Source organism: Oreochromis aureus, linkage group 1, assembly GCF_013358895.1.
Source record: "Oreochromis aureus strain Israel breed Guangdong linkage group 1, ZZ_aureus, whole genome shotgun sequence".
Classification (NCBI taxonomy): Eukaryota; Metazoa; Chordata; class Actinopteri; order Cichliformes; family Cichlidae; genus Oreochromis; species Oreochromis aureus.
The window spans coordinates 713,387-729,165 of NC_052942.1; the positions used below are offsets into that span (position 1 = coordinate 713,387).

General features: G+C 42.4%; 1 protein-coding gene across 1 annotated transcript; it reads left to right on the plus strand.

Moving 5' to 3' along the window:
• Positions 1–256: 256 nt before the first annotated feature.
• LOC116333019 (cocaine- and amphetamine-regulated transcript protein) lies at positions 257–1,944 on the plus strand. Its single transcript, XM_031756137.2, has 3 exons — positions 257–529; positions 1,096–1,179; positions 1,312–1,944. Exons 1-3 carry the CDS (start codon positions 341–343, stop codon positions 1,417–1,419), a joined length of 381 nt encoding a protein of 126 aa, XP_031611997.1. The 5' UTR covers positions 257–340; the 3' UTR covers positions 1,420–1,944.
• The last annotated feature ends 13,835 nt before the right edge of the window (positions 1,945–15,779 follow it).

Genomic DNA, 15,779 nt, shown 5'->3' on the forward strand with positions numbered 1-15,779 from the left:
AGTTATATTCTCATGGCTGAAGTTTAATCAGGTGATTGACCTAATGCCGAACTTGATCTTGAGCTTCCTAGAAAAGACCAGTTTTCCATTCTTCTATCGAGTAAGGAGTAATCCTTTGCGCTCTAAGTAACGACCCCACGCAGGCTGCTGTTGTTGTTGACTTTTGGAGGCATATTTTGCCCAGCAACTTTTGCGGCATGACTCACCCAAGGCAGCTGTTACGCATGACAAATAAAAAAAAAAAATCAAAGGATAAGGTGGAGCAAGCAGATGCAACTAGTCAGATAAAAAGGTGTTTGGAGCGGTGGAGCGACTATTTGAGACCGGCAAAAGGGGCGACATGCTGCCGTGCACCGGGACCATGCAGAGCTCCAGGCTGCTCAGCGGGGCGCTCCTGTGCGCACTGCTGCTGCTCTCCAGCGCCGCTGGAGCCGAAGTGTTGGACTCCGAGTCCGAGGAGGAGCTGAGCCCCAGAGCCCTGCGCGACTTCTACCCCAAAGGTCCGAACCTGACCAGCGAGAAGCAGCTGGTAAGATCTGCACCCGGAGTACGCATGCAGACACACGGCGCAACTTAGACCGCGGAGAGCTTTCTTCTTTTATCAAGACCGATTCTGTTTTTTCCTCTCTCTCCCTTTTTTTAAAAAAATAACTTTTAGTTATGCTGTGAAAAATAAAATTAAGACCATTTTATTTATAGCCTATGAAGCCCGCTGATAGCAAGAGTCAAGTGCAACAATGTGACGCTAAGCTGAGCTCTGTGAACAGCTGAGAGTGAAAAGAATTGGAATGCAGGATTCTTCCCGGTAATGAAACTTGGACCCAGTGTAGTTAATACAACAACAAGAACAAGAAGAAACACTTTTCCTCAGCGGTTTGTGTCGTTTTACATAAATATGGCTTTTTTTTGTATAGTTACTTTATTAATAATTCCAACTTTTAAGAAAATCACCAACAGATTAGATTTTTATTTTATTCGTGGCTTTTAATTAATTTGCATGTTCCATAAATAGATTTTATATTTGTATGCCCACTCCAAAAACCAAATTATCTTTATTAATGGTTTTGTGTTTTTGTTTTTGTTTGTTTCCGACAGCTCGGAGCTCTCCAAGAAGTTTTGGAAAAGCTGCAGGCTAAACGGCTGCCGTTATGGGAAAAGAAATTTGGCCAAGTCCCAACGGTAATTATTATTATTATTATTATTATTATTATTATTATTATTATTATTATGAAATGGCACCACCTTGGTGCATGCAGTGGCGGGTGGAAATGAAGCGAACCTCTGGTTGTGTTCCCTCTCTCTGCCTCTCAGTGTGACATCGGGGAGCAGTGCGCCGTGCGGAAAGGCGCTCGAATCGGCAAGATGTGCGACTGTCCCCGGGGAGCTTTCTGCAACTTCTTCCTGCTGAAGTGCTTATGAGCCTCTCCGGATCTGAATGTAGCACTGAGACAGAGGGAAAACAAATTCGCACTCTATTTCTCTGTAATTACTATCATATTTTTTATGATGCCGTTGAGGAGCAGGTGGCTGTCCAACCCTTACAAAAAAGAGTATTGTGTGATATGTATATATTTTCAAAGTATATATTATCAAAGAAAAATCCTATAAAGAGTCTGTGTAAGGATGATGGCGATGGATTGAAGATGAGCCACAAAGTACCATAAAGCTCCTGTAAATACTCCCAACCACTTTATGTCAGTAGGAAAAGCACAGGATGCGTGTTGTGATGTAGGAGTTAAGGCATAACCCACCCTGCACAATTAACCCACCCGAGGACCACATACACGCTGTAAAGTCTCAGCAGCAATATTATGGGAATACTGTAGTGATTCTTCACCTGGGCTAGTCCGGTCTGTCTCTCGACCCTGGTCTGTTTTGTTTCAGATGAATGTTTTGTGTATGACTCATGATTATAACAATAAACTGTGGATCATCTTGTTTTGTAAAGCAGCGGACTGAGTGCATGTTCTTTGAAAAATGGCTCCGGTCACGTAAACAGAGGCCAGCTCCCTTGAAATCGGTTATGCAACGTTTTCCACTTTTTATTTTTATTTTTTGTATTCAGATAATCTCACGGATTTGAGGGAGTCAATATTTAAACAGTGGCGTTCGCCAGTGACGTCACACCTCCTGGGGCCGGCCAGGCTGCTCCGGTGACAGAGGGGCTTAAAATTAAACCTAATATTACTGCAGGGAAAGCGCAGAGTGACTGCCACGTCTCAGCCACACTGTCACTGCGCCAAAACACTGAGCCGCTTAATCACTTTCAAAGGGGGCAGCCTCAGGCTAATAACGTCAGATATAAGCTCAACACAAACGTGACGTAAAACTATCTCATTCTTGGCTTGTACAGGTAACCTCACGAATCTGGTCGTTTCAATTTAAATCCGTCTTCGTTCAGAAACACTTGCACACTGATGTTTGCGCAGAGTTTTGGAAAAGCGCTTTGATTTTATGCTGATGGAGGGAAATGTTTAGCGCTGAATTAAAGGAGTGAGCACAGCACCGCGCAAAGGTTTCAGGGAGTAAAAGCGAAGGAAGGATGCTCACAAAAGTGATGTCATGAAGGATTTTTATGAATCAGCAAAGTAACATAAACAAGCCCGTGCTTTTATCCTCTGTAGTTTCAGCGCACTTTCTCTCACACAATTATTCAAGGTATTTAGCGTGATTGAAGCACCTGGGAGAACTTGCTACAGTTCATCTGACTGCAATGCTGAGACAGGAGCTCAGTGGGGGTCAAACCATCTGCTGAGGATGTCTTCTTCTTCTTTTGGCTGAAAACAGTCGTGTGGCCCTGGATCGATATTTTCTCTGCTCATCTTGCTGCAAAATGATTGAGCCTGAGAGAATCTGCCAGCTGAGAATCCAGCATGCTCACAGCTTTTGCACACAGTCAGGATCCTGTTTGGAGTGAGCCATTATATACAAAACACGACAAATCATCAGGAAACTTGCAGGTGCAATTTTAAATAATGACAACTTCCAGAAACTTGGTACTAGAAACTTGAAAAACTTATAAAACTATAATAATATGAATGTTTTTGTTTAAATGCTTAGCAAAAGGTTTTGAGTTTCCATCAGGAAGGAGGTAAAATAATTACAGCTTTTTCTTGGTGGCAACCTAAAACTTATTTGACACAAATTATGATAAAAAAAAAAAAAAATCACGTCTACAGTAGGCAGTAACGCATGTCACAGAAAACAATGCATTTCATTGTTTTGACAGAGTGCAGGGATCCCCGGCTCGTGTACGCTGAATGAAACTGAGCCATCGTTTCGTTCCAAAGCATCTGCCAGAGTCACCTTCTCCTCCTAATAAACTACACTGTACATAAAATACATTACACACCGGACATTTTCAACAACAACAAACACACAAAAAAACCTAAAAAAGTTTGGAGACAGTGGCACCGCCGAAAAGACGCGAGGCTGAGGTGACGATTATAAATGAGTACATCAGCTCGAGGCGAGCAGTCAAAGCTGAGATGGTTTGGACATGTGCAGATGGAGGTGCTGAAGATGGAGAAGATGGAGCTACAGGAGGAAAAGAGGAAGACACAAAAAAATCAATAGACTGTCACTGAATCTTAGTTTATTTGTTCTTAATTTCCAGAAAAGCTTTCTAGAAATGTTAGGCACAGCCACAGTCGTGCCACTCATCAGTAAAGTGAAGGGAAATCTCACGCTAGGTGTTTTATATCTGGTTGTTTTGAAACCAGACAAGAAAGATGAGACAAGAAGGTAAGTGAGTGTCAATCACAGGGTCAGCTCAGAGAGTCACCAAACAATCTGAAACAGATTTCCCGAGGGTGGCCTGAAGGCCCAGCGTCCTATACTGGGCCCTGTTCTCACTTCCCTGCTCTGTGGAGCCTGACTGGGATTTTCCATACAACACCAGGATCAGCAGGTCCACCACTGGCACCCTGTGCTTTTCACAGGAAGAGCACAGAAGAGCAGGTTCACCCTGAGCACATGTGACAGATGTGAAAGGGTCTGAAGAAGCCGAGGAGAATGTTTTGCTCCCTGTAACATCGGTCAGCATGGCCAGTTTGGTGATGGGCTGGGGAGGCATATCCATGGAGGGACACACAGACCTTTACAGGCTAGACAAAGGCACAATGACTGCCATTACATATCAGGATGAAATCCTTGGCCCCACTGTCAGACCCTATGCTGGTGCAATGGGTCCTGGGTTCCTGAAGGAGGAATTCCTGATGGAGGGATTGATTCCACTGACTGGTCCCCACACTCACCTGACCTAAATCCAGTAGAACACCTCTGGTCCATCAGACATTGCCAAGCTGTACCTCAGATTGTTATCGGGCACGCATATGTGCATGCGGGAGCCATTAAAACGTCTGAGCACCATTCTCAGTTACTGCAAACACTAGCCTGCTGCATCATTTTCACTTTGAATTCAGCTCTCTGCAGGTTGATCATTTTATTTCCATCATGTGGCATCTGTTCAACACATTGCCCAGTCCACATCACTTCAGATATCCAGCGTAGTTTATTTCCCCCATTGTTATCTGACGGGTTTCAAAGTGTTCTTTTCATTTTCATTCTGTCATTTTGAGCATGCAGAGACAGAGACTCTGTGCTAGGAACTGCATGCACATACTATATAAACTAATACAAAAATATTTTTTAGACCGTCTGAAATAATTCAGCCAAATCAAACATGCAGATCATAAAGAATTTCATTACCGGATCAGTCGGGGCCCAGGTTAACAGCATCCACCTCCAGTGCTATTGGCCAGCAGGGTGCTGGTTGAAACTGTCAGCCAAAGACAAGGAAGAAGGAAAGGGAGCAGTGCATAGGTGACAGTTGGGACACTAAATCTGGGACTATGACTGATAAAGAAGAAAAAGAAGCTAGATATATTTGTGTGTGTGCAGGAAACCAAGTGGAAGAGAAGTAAGGCCGAGAGCACTGGGGGTGGATTTAAACTGTTCTGTCATGATCTAAATATGAAGAGAAGGAGTAGTAGGGGTAATCCTGAAGGACGAGGATGTGAGTAGTGTTGTTGAGCAGGAGAGAGTGAAGGACAGAATTGTGAGTTTGAAGCTATTAATCAGAGGAGTGATGTTGAATGCCCCACAGGGGCAATAAATAAGGTTAGCATGTTGTTAAAGCAGGCCATAGAAAAGGCATCATACGGAGAAAGAGTCAGGAGAAAGAGGAATTGTGGAATAAGTTGGATACAGTAGAGTGTCCTCGGGGCAGAGAGACTGGTGATTGGAGCAGACCAGAGGTGTAGGGACAGAGTAGGGAACATGTAGAAGCGAGCCTGGAGAGGTGGAGGTATGCTCTGGAGAGAAGAAGAAGAAGACTTTATTTCACTTTTCTTTTTATTTATTTGTTTCACACATGGTTCAGCAGTATTTCATTTCCTACACACAAGCCCTCATTGCCATTGATATAGCACTGCACCCATAGGTGAAAAGGAGCAGGAAGAAGAATAAATTCACTTTCTTCTGTAACAAGTATAAATGTTTTATATTACTCGCATATGTATTCCCCCACACGTCAGTACAATAACTGAGATAGGGGGAAATTAGTGAGAAATTTGAAATAGATTATAAGGCAATGCCTATCTCTGATGTTGCCCAAAATATAAATATTTTTAACCACCTTTTTTCTAACATGTTCAATATGAGATTTCCATGTTAATTTATCATCATTACGCCCCAAAAAAAGAGTTCAGTAACTGTCTCAATCGGAACTCCATCGATGGACAGAGTTACTTCATCCTCTTTTACACGATTTCAAAAAATGTCATTTTTGTCAAGTTCAAAGATAATTTACAGATGAATTACAGATGGAAACAAAGTGCACACGCTCACAGCTCTTTATTCACCTACTCACGTATCATACAGCTGTAGCTTTTTTATTTGTTTGTTTGTTTGCTTTGCAGATTTTACACACAAATATGACACGCTGATGATTCAATAGCCAGCAGTTTATATCAGCCCCACTATCAATAACATCAGCACTACTAATAATTGTGCTGCAGAAAGGTACTTTGGCATGAGTCTGTTTCATATGTACAAAGGCAACTGCTGTAGTTGTTTTATGTCCTCAGTGCATCGAACCGTTCATTGTTTTTATACTTAATAATCATCATTTGTGGCTTATGAAAGTCAAGCCGCAGTCTCATTACATGTTAAAATAATAGATTTATTCATTCATTGGACTCAATCAATAACTGAACGATGTGTTTTCTTGACTTCTCACTCTTAGTGAATATTGAAGCTTCTTTGTTGATATTCCACATCCCTGTGCTTAATCCACGCATCCACCCTTCCTCTCTGCCACCTGCCATCAATAATGGAGTTGAGTCTGGAATAAAATGTTGACTTTTTTATGTCCCCTTTGCTCCTCTGTGAGCTCAGCGTGTGTGTGGGCGTGTTACCACTTGGGAAATCATGGTGGAGCTAAAGGCAGACGGCGTTTGGTGCTGTTGACCGCGCACTTATTCCCCGGAAAAGCTGTTTTTGTCATTAATATTTCACTGACAGGTGGCAGGAGTCTCTGTGACACAAACAAAGGAAGCTTCCACTTTGAGGTTTCTCTCGAGTATCAGGATCACTCATTACAAATGATACATTATCATTGACCTTTGCTATCACCTCCAGTGATCGTGTCTAAAGCGAGAGAAAGAGCAGACAGATCACTGCACGCTTTGACTTGTGATCTGTAGCGTCACCAATCATTGCCTGTGTTCTGCCCCAAACTTGCGTTCCTAAATACTCGGGCGCCTTCTTATAGACATATCAAACCCACTGCTGAGAACATTTATGCTGCGCAGAAGACGAAGGTCTTATATTTTGGACGCTCTGTGACCTTTCTCGTAGTGTTGCCACTGGACAAATTGTCAGTTTACTGCAGCTGTCATGGTTGAATTACCAAGAAATGTGTCATAGATATTTTTGGTGCACAATTAAACGAGTCACATTAATCGCGATGACCTTTGATCTTCCCTTCACGGCCATGGAGCAAAATCTTGACGCTTCTCTGCACAGAAGCCTCAGATTCGCTCGCATGTGTACGTCAGTTTCCTGTTTATTTTGGTGGGTCTTTGATCTCTCATGCAGCACCACCCTCTGGCTATCCAATCAGCTGTTCAAGTTATTATGACTGCATAACCTACTGGAATATTCGTCTTCCTAAAAAAGCCTGTTTGTGTTGCTCATTCTGCAGATCCTCAGCTGTGCGACCACATAGACTAATTTAAGTTAGTGATCCCTTCTCAGAGAAATTTTAATAAATGTTCACTTCTGCTTAGTCCCAAATGTAAATTAGAGTCAGTATATGAGTCTGTCAAACAAACTAATATTGAAGATCCACTGCAGCTACAAATTTATTGGAGATCATGTATCGGAATTTCAGGAGCAGGACCACGCCTCCAAGCACGCTCCTTCCCGTTGTCATCTATAGGTTCCCCCAGTTCTGCAAGCTGTTCATTCTCCCTCCCTCCTTGTTCTCAATTCTTTAACTTCTTCACTCCTATTTAGTGCACGGGGATCTGCCAGGCCCGGGAGCCGTCGCCAGTCCCCTTCGAGGCCTTCCCCATTCAGTTCATGTCCAAGCATTCACCTTTACCTACTAAAACGCTGTCAAACCTAAAATGAGGACGTGGGCCCAGCTAGTGATTTGATAAATGGAGCCCAGTAATGTTAGTACTGAAAAAGGCCTCAGTGGGTGTTTTAATAAGGAGGAAAGCTGGTCTTAGTACAAGAGCAACCAGGATGGAAGAAGCGAAACCAAACGCTCTCTTTGCATTTCATAAATGAATGCTAATGTGTTTAAATGTGACGAGTCAGGAGAGTCGGAGCAACTGTTTAGAGACGTATGAGAAGGGTTAAACCTCTCCGTACAAACATTAGCAAACCAAACAGTCCTGTTAGACTTTTAATGTTATCCCCACAGGTTTGATTCATATCAATGTGCGACAACGTGAAGTTGTTTACCTGATAAAAATGATCAGTACGTCACCCATCAAGAGGCAAATTCTCCACGATTGATGAGATCTGCGAGATGAAACAAATACGTGCTGATGATGTGGAAAATGCTCCTCTCTAATCTTGGTTATGTGTGCACTTTGGGTCCAACTAAATATACAGTGGCCTGCAAAAGTATTCGAACTTTCCCACATTTTGTCACATTACAGCCACAAACATGAATCAATGTTACTGGAATTCCAGGTGAAAGACCAATACAAAGTGGTGTACACGTGAGAAGTGGAGCGAAAATCATACATGACTCAAACATTTTTACAAATAAATAACTGCAAAGTGGGTGTGCGTAATTATTCAGCCCCTGAGTCAATACTTTGTAGAACCACCTTTTGCTGCAGTTACAGCTGCCAGTCTTTTAGGGTATGTCTCTACCAGCTTTGCACATCTACAGACTGAAATCCTTGCCCATTCTTCTTTGCAAAACAGCTCCAGCTCAGTCAGATTAGATGGACAGCGTTTGTGAACAGCAGTTTTCAGATCTTGCCACAGATTCTCGATTGGATTTAGATCTGGACTTTGACTGGGCCATTCTAACACATGGATGTGTTTTGTTTTAAACCATTCCATTGTTGCCCTGGCTTTATGTTTAGGGTGGTTGTCCTGCTGGAAGGTGAACCTCCGCCCCAGTCTCAAGTCTTTTGCAGACTCCAAGAGGTTTTCTTCCAAGATTGCCCTGTATTTGGCTCCATCCATCTTCCCATCAACTCTGACCAGCTTCCCTGTCCCTGCTGAAGAGAAGCACCCCAGAGCATGATGCTGCCACCACCATATTTGACAGTGGGGATGGTGTGTTCAGAGTGATGTGCAGTGTTAGTTTTCCGCCACACATAGCGTTTTGCATTTTGGTCTCATCTGACCAGAGCACCTTCTTCCACATGTTTGCTGTGTCCCCACATGGCTTGTGGCAAACTGCAAACGGGACTTCTTATGGTTTTCTGTTAACAATGGCTTTCTTCTTGCCACTCTTCCATAAAGCCAACTTTGTGCAGTGCACGACTAATAGTTGTCCTATGGACAGATTCCCCACCTGAGCTGTAGATCTCTGCAGCTCGTCCAGAATCACCATGGGCCTCTTGGCTGCATTTCTGATCAGCGCTCTCCTTGTTCGGCCTGTGAGTTTAGGTGGGACGGCCTTGTCTTGGTAGGTTTACAGTTGTGCCATACTCCTTCCATTTCTGAATGATGGCTTGAACAGTGCTCCGTGGGATGTTCAAGGCTTGGGAAATCTTTTTGTAGCCTAAGCCTGCTTTAAATTTCTCAATAACTTTATCCCTGACCTGTGTCATGATCCAAGCAGCCAGGGACACACAGGCACAAATGTAATCTTCAAAAAAATGGGTTTATTATACCCCAAAAAGGACAAGATGATTGCAAAAATTCAAAATAACAAAAATAAACTTTAAGAACCAAGTGGGCCCATAAAGAGGTTAACTTAACAGAACGTTACTCAAAAGTCACTTAACAAAAACATAACTCAACAAACTAACCTGCCCAAATGAGAAACAGCTCCAGTTATATAGCAAATGAATAAACCATTATATACACCAAAGGTGAAAACTAAAGAGATAACAGCTAACCATCATTCCCCCTGCATGATCACAATAGATGGTCCAGTCCACTTTATTGGCTTCTGCATTTAAACCAGCTCCACCCTCAGCCTCCTCTTTCAGCCAAACCAGGAAGGACTGGAGCGGAGGTCAGGTAACTCAGAAAGAGCAGAAATATAATCAATACTAGAAAGGGAAAATTTCAGAAGAAATTTTATGTGTGCCTATGCCGCTGGTAATCAGTGTAGTTTGCCATTCATACAGCTACAGAGAGCAAAACTCAGCAGAGCAGCAATTCTCCACCATGAACTATGGTAAAAACAAACACCGCTCGCGCCTCACAGATGACAGCTTACAGTTTTGGGTAAAGATGAAGTGACTTCGTACAGCGCCGATTTGCAGATGCTGTGCACACAGGTTCATGAGCAGAAGTCCCATTGTACCACGGCAGATCCGACAATGTTTGCATGAACACGCTTTGAAGCATTACGTTATGGACCACTTTTCACATGGTTGGTGTACCCAAACAGCCGGCTGTAGCTTTTCAACTCACAGCCCGACACACACCAAAAAACAGCCGAGAGAGCACAGACTACGCCCGAGGCGTGATTGCAGGTGCCGCTCAGGTGGGTCCACTTCCCCTGCAGCGGCACTGCAGACCACGCCCGCCACACACATGAAACACGTAAAATAAATATTTATGCACTTTTGCATTCACTTTTTGTTTTTGTTATTTTTACACAATGTTCTGAATGATGAACAATGGTCTACAGCCAATCTTGTGTATTATTATACAAACTTTGGTTGTAAGATTCAGATAACTATTTAATAAAAGCTAAATATTTTATATGAGAGTAAGAAAGAAAAGTATATCTTTGTGTCCACCTTTCTCTGTTAATGCCCTACCTGGCCCCCCTGGCAAAAGCTTTGCTAGATCCGCCCTGCACAGTTACCAGCTGTCAGCTACACAAAAAAAGGAGCTTGGTGTATATTTGTCTCTCAGAAACAGTTCATAACTTCCTTCAACTCATTCATGTCACCTAAGGGTAAACCTGTTTCTCCATCACCTGTTCAGCTCTGATGATTCAGTAAGGACATCTGGTTTGGAACAGCCGTTTTACAGCTGTGGCTGCAGCAAACATCAGCTGATACTAGAAATTAAAAGCAAATGAATTCTAACAACAGCTGATCAAGCTTAAACATGCTGCTGTTGTTTAGCGCGATAAACAAACAAGAGAGAAAAGCCGATCATTGATCAGTTTCATGACTGAAGTTTCAACAGGCGAGAGAATGACAGGGGAGGCTGTCATAAAGTTCAACATCGGTAACATCGGTAACTTAGCGCGCAAACAGCTGTATACAAACTCCCTCGTGCTAGCTAGCACGCAGTACAAGTTATTGTAAGTGATTGAAAAAGTCAACAGCGAAAATAAACTACACCTAAACTCGGTTTATATCTGACCCAAATAGAGTGCAGGTCATAACTTCTTACCTGAAATTCAGTTCACCTCACGCTCCTGCCTTCGCTTTCCCTGATCCACGATTGACCTCCGCGTTAGCAAACACCGATCGCCTGCCTCGTATGTCTCATTCGCGGCATATCCTTTCTGTCATACACCGGTGGATAGCTGCCCACTGTTGTAGCTCAGCGTTATAGCACCACCAAACAACTCAGTTATTTTTTCCACATCCAGCTGTAACTCCGATTCTATGCGAGCATTTGCGAGAGACCGGGAGGTGAAACTACATAGAGAGTCCCTCGCTATCCATTTGCAGCCAAGTGCGGCAGCTAGCTAGGTAGCCGCCAGCTAGCTGTCAGGCAGGACCGACATAGTCAGAGCACTGTCGCTAAATATGGGATGTCTTGATAAAACAAGCAGATATTTGAAGTTTACACACCTACATTCTCGCCTGAAAATATCTTAAAAGCTTATTTTGTGACCTAGAAACACTAATAAAAGACATATAAAACGAAGTGGTGGCCGCCATTGTTCACTCTGTAGAGGCGTGCTATGAATTGTGGGATATGGAGTTTTCAACACAAGGATAAATCTTTTCGGCTGTACTGCTCGGTATACCACTAGAGAGAGCCAAGACACCACAAATGAAGTCTGTTTATTTGGCGTAAAAGATGAATTGGCCTAAATTTGCACTAAAATATTAATATTTAAAAACTATAAAAGTTATAAACACCAAAAGTCATAACATAATAGTCCAGCTCCAGCCGCACAAAATGATCTAACATATGTAACCCTAATGTCAAAACTGTTTGGCAGAGGAGCGCGGGAAAATTTTCACTAAAATATTAATATTTAAAAACTATAAAATTCATAAACACCAAAAGTCATAGCACACCATTCCAGATCCGGCCGCACAAAATGAGGTAACATATATGAAGCTTGTCTCAAAACTGCTAGGCGAGATTAGTTCACCAAAATTTCAGGCGGAAACTGGAGAATAATAATAATAACTAGAAAGCGAAAATTTCAGAAGAAATTTTATGTGTGCCTATGCCGCTGCTAATCACTGTAGTTTGCCATTCATACGGCTACAGAGAGAGCAAAACTCAGAAGAGCAGCCATTCTCCACCATGAACTATGGTAAAACAAACACCGCTCACGCTTCACAGATGACAGCTTACAGTTTTGTGTAAAGATGAAGTTACTTTGTACAGCGCCGATTTGCAGGCGCTGTGCACACAGGTTCATGAGCAGAAGTCCCATTGTACCACGGCAGACCCGACAATGTTTGCATGAACACGCTTTGAAGCATTACGTTATGGACCACTTTTCACACATGCATTCACTTTTTGTTTTTGTTATTTTTACACAGTGTTCTGAATTATGAACAATGGTCTACAGCCAATCCTGTGTATTATTATACAAACTTTGGTTGTGAGATTCAGATAACTATTTAATAAAAGCTAAATATTTTATATGAGAGTAAGAAAGAAAAGTATATCTTTGTGTCCACCTTTCTCTGTTAATGCCCTAGCTTCCCCCCAAAAGCTTTGCTAGATCCGCCCCTGCACAGTTACCAGCTGTCAGCTACACAAAAAAGGAGCTTGGTCTTTGTCTCTCAGAAACAACTCATAACTTCCTTCAACTCATTCATGTCACCTAAAGTGTAAACCTGTTTCTCCATCACCAGTTCAGCTCTGATGATTCAGTAAGGACATCTCCTGATTTCATCTTCATGCTCCAGCAAACATCAGCTGATACTAGAAATTAAAATCAAAAGAATTCTAACAACAGCTGATCAAGCTTAAACGTGCTGCTGTTGTTTAGCGCGATAAATAAGAGCGAACAGCCGATCATTGATCAGTTTCATGATTGACGTTTCAACACGCGAGAGAATGACAGGGAGGCTTCGTAGCGACAGAATAAATCATAAATGTTTTCTCTGAATGTGGGACGATTCCGTTTATGCGGCACGGCAACTCTATGAACTAACCTAATGAATAAAATAAAGTCCAACGTCAGTAACTTAGTGCGCACACAGCTGTATATAAACTCCCGTGGCAGTACGATTGTAAAGGTCAACGAAAATAAATTACACCTAAACTCGGTTTATATCTGACCCAAATAGAGTGCAGTTCATAACTTCTTACCTGAAATTCAGTTCACCTCACGCTCCTGCCTTGGGTTTCCAGCATCATCGGCCCATATAAAGCGAAAAATAAGTCCAGCTAAAACACATACTGTCGGCGGCGACCGGGTGCTGACACGAGTTTCACCCGCCTCAATATAAGCCAAGCCTGGGTGCTTTTTCACGAAGGGTCGCTAGCGGCGCGAGCTAACTATGCTAGCGGCGCTAGCTAGCTAGCTTGACTATCAGCAACACATAAGAGAACTGCTGCTAAATAAACTACACCTAAACTCGGTTTATATCTGACCCAAATAGAGTGCAGGTCATAACTTCTTACCTGAAATTCAGTTCACCTCACGCTCCTGCCTTCGCTTTCCCTGATCCACGATTGACCTCCGCGTTAGCAAACACCGGTCGATCGGCGGTCATGACATGTCCTTTCTGTCATACACGGTGGATAGCTGCCCACTGTTGTAGCTCCGCATTATAGCACCACCAAACAACTCAGTTATTTTTTCCACATCCAGCTGTAACTCGATTCTGTGCGAGCATTTGCGAGACCGGGAGGTGAAAGGAGAGAGAGAGTCCCTCGCTGTCCATTTGCAGCCAAGCGCGACAGCTAGCTAGGTAGCCGACTAGCTGTCAGGCAGGACCGAGGTCGTCAGAGCACTGTCGCTAATAATGGGATGTCTTGATAAAACAAGCAGATATTTGAAGTTTACACACCTACATTCTCGCCTGAAAATATCTTAAAAGTTTATTTTGTGACCTAGAAACACTAATAAAAGACATATAAAACGAAGTGGTGGCCGCCATTGTTTAACTCGGCAGAGGTGTGCTATGAATTGTGGGATATGGAGTTTTCCACCAAGCATAGAAGCCATTGTGTTTACCGTAACTATTCAATGGTTCGCGCAACCTTAAAACCTCAATGGTTCCTGAAAGCAGCGAGGCTGTGCGCGCCATTGATATTGTCGTCATTACGGTATCCAAATAAGGGTCGACAGGCTGTACCACTCCCGGCATACCACTAGAGAGAGCCAACACACCACAAATGAAGTTTGAAATTTGTTTCAATGGGACCAAAAGATGGCGCCAACACACCACAAATGAAGTCTGTTTATTTGGCGCCAAAAGATGAATTGGCCTAAATTTGCACTAAAATAGTAATATTTAAAAACTATAAAAGTCATAAACACCAAAAGTCATGACATAATAGTCCAGCTCCAGCCGCACAAAATGATCTAACATATGTAACCCTAATGTCAAAACTGTTTGGCAGAGGAGCAGCGGGAAAATTTTCACTAAAATATTAATATTTAAAAAACTATAATATTCATAAACACCAAAAGTCATAGCACACCATTCCAGATCCGGCCGCACAAAATGAGGTAACATATATGAAGCTTGTCTCAAAACTGCGGGTCGAGATACACTGCAAAATTTCAGGCGGAAAAAGGAAAATAATAATAACTAGAAAAATTTGCATTTCCTGCGAAAATGCTGTGTGGATGCCTTAATGCTGAAGCTGTCTGCTCAAAAACTGAAAAAGATGAAAAGTTGCAAAAAGTTGTATGGTGGTGAAAAAAAAAAAAAAATTACCCTGCGCAGGATTCGAACCTGGCCTTCCAGGTATAAAGGCAGCCACTCATCTCACTGAGCTAAACTCACTCTGACAAAGAAGAGGTGGAGAGACGGACAATTCTGCTGAAATGAGCAGAAGCTGCTGAGAATTGTGCTGATAAGAGGAGAAAAGGCTGAAAATTTTGCAGAAAAGAGGTGAATCAGCAGAATTTCTGCTGAAAAGAGGTAAAGAAGCAGAACGTTGCGCTGAAAAGACATCAATCAGCAGAATTTTTTGCTCAAAAGTGTTTTTTCTGAAAACAGCTGATATTTGTGCTAATAAGAGGTGAAAAGGCTGAAAATTTAGCAGAAGAGGTGAATAAGCAGAATTTGGCCTTAAAAGAGGTGAAAATTCTGCTGAAAAGAGTTCAATCAGCAGAATTTCTGCTGAAAAGAGTTCTGCAGAACTCTTTTCAGAATTCTGCTGAAAAGAGGTTTTGCTGAAAACAGCAGAAAAAGCTGGGATTTGTGCTGAAAAGTGGTGAAAAAACTGAAAATTTTGCTGAAAAGGGGTGAAAAAGCTGAAATTGAGTTAAAAAGTTTAACTGTAAACTGAAAGAAATGTTGCCATAAGCGGGATTTGAACCCGGGCCTCCCAGTCTGAGAGCGGCTGCTCATCTCACTGAGCTAAAACACGGCTCAACCGGGCAAGGAAAACTAGTGAGGCCACTGATAATGTGCAAAATGGGCAAAAAATATTGCAAAAAAAATTCAATATCTCAAAAAGTATAGAAGTTATGAGCACCAAAAGTCATAGCAAACATTAGCAGAAAGAGCAGAATTTTTTAAAGTTTGAACTGAGAAAATCGGCTGAAAACTGAGGCAGTAGTTAAGCGGCAAAAAATGTACGGAAACCCCAAGAATAATAAAGAATAAAGAGAAACAGGAAAACAATAGTGTGGAAGCCCTTTTAGGGCATCCACACAATAAAGAATAAAGAGAAACAGGAAAACAATAGTGTGGAAGCCCTTTTAGGGCATCCACACAATAATAATA

Excerpts from the sequence above, each read along its gene's own strand:
- LOC116333019 (XM_031756137.2), top strand. The coding sequence starts at position 341 with ATGCTGCCGTGCACCGGGACCATGCAGAGCTCCAGGCTGCTCAGCGGG. Across the intron at positions 530-1,095 it reads TGACCAGCGAGAAGCAGCTG|CTCGGAGCTCTCCAAGAAGT; the intron begins GTAAGATCTGCA and ends TGTTTCCGACAG. Across the intron at positions 1,180-1,311 it reads AATTTGGCCAAGTCCCAACG|TGTGACATCGGGGAGCAGTG; the intron begins GTAATTATTATT and ends TCTGCCTCTCAG.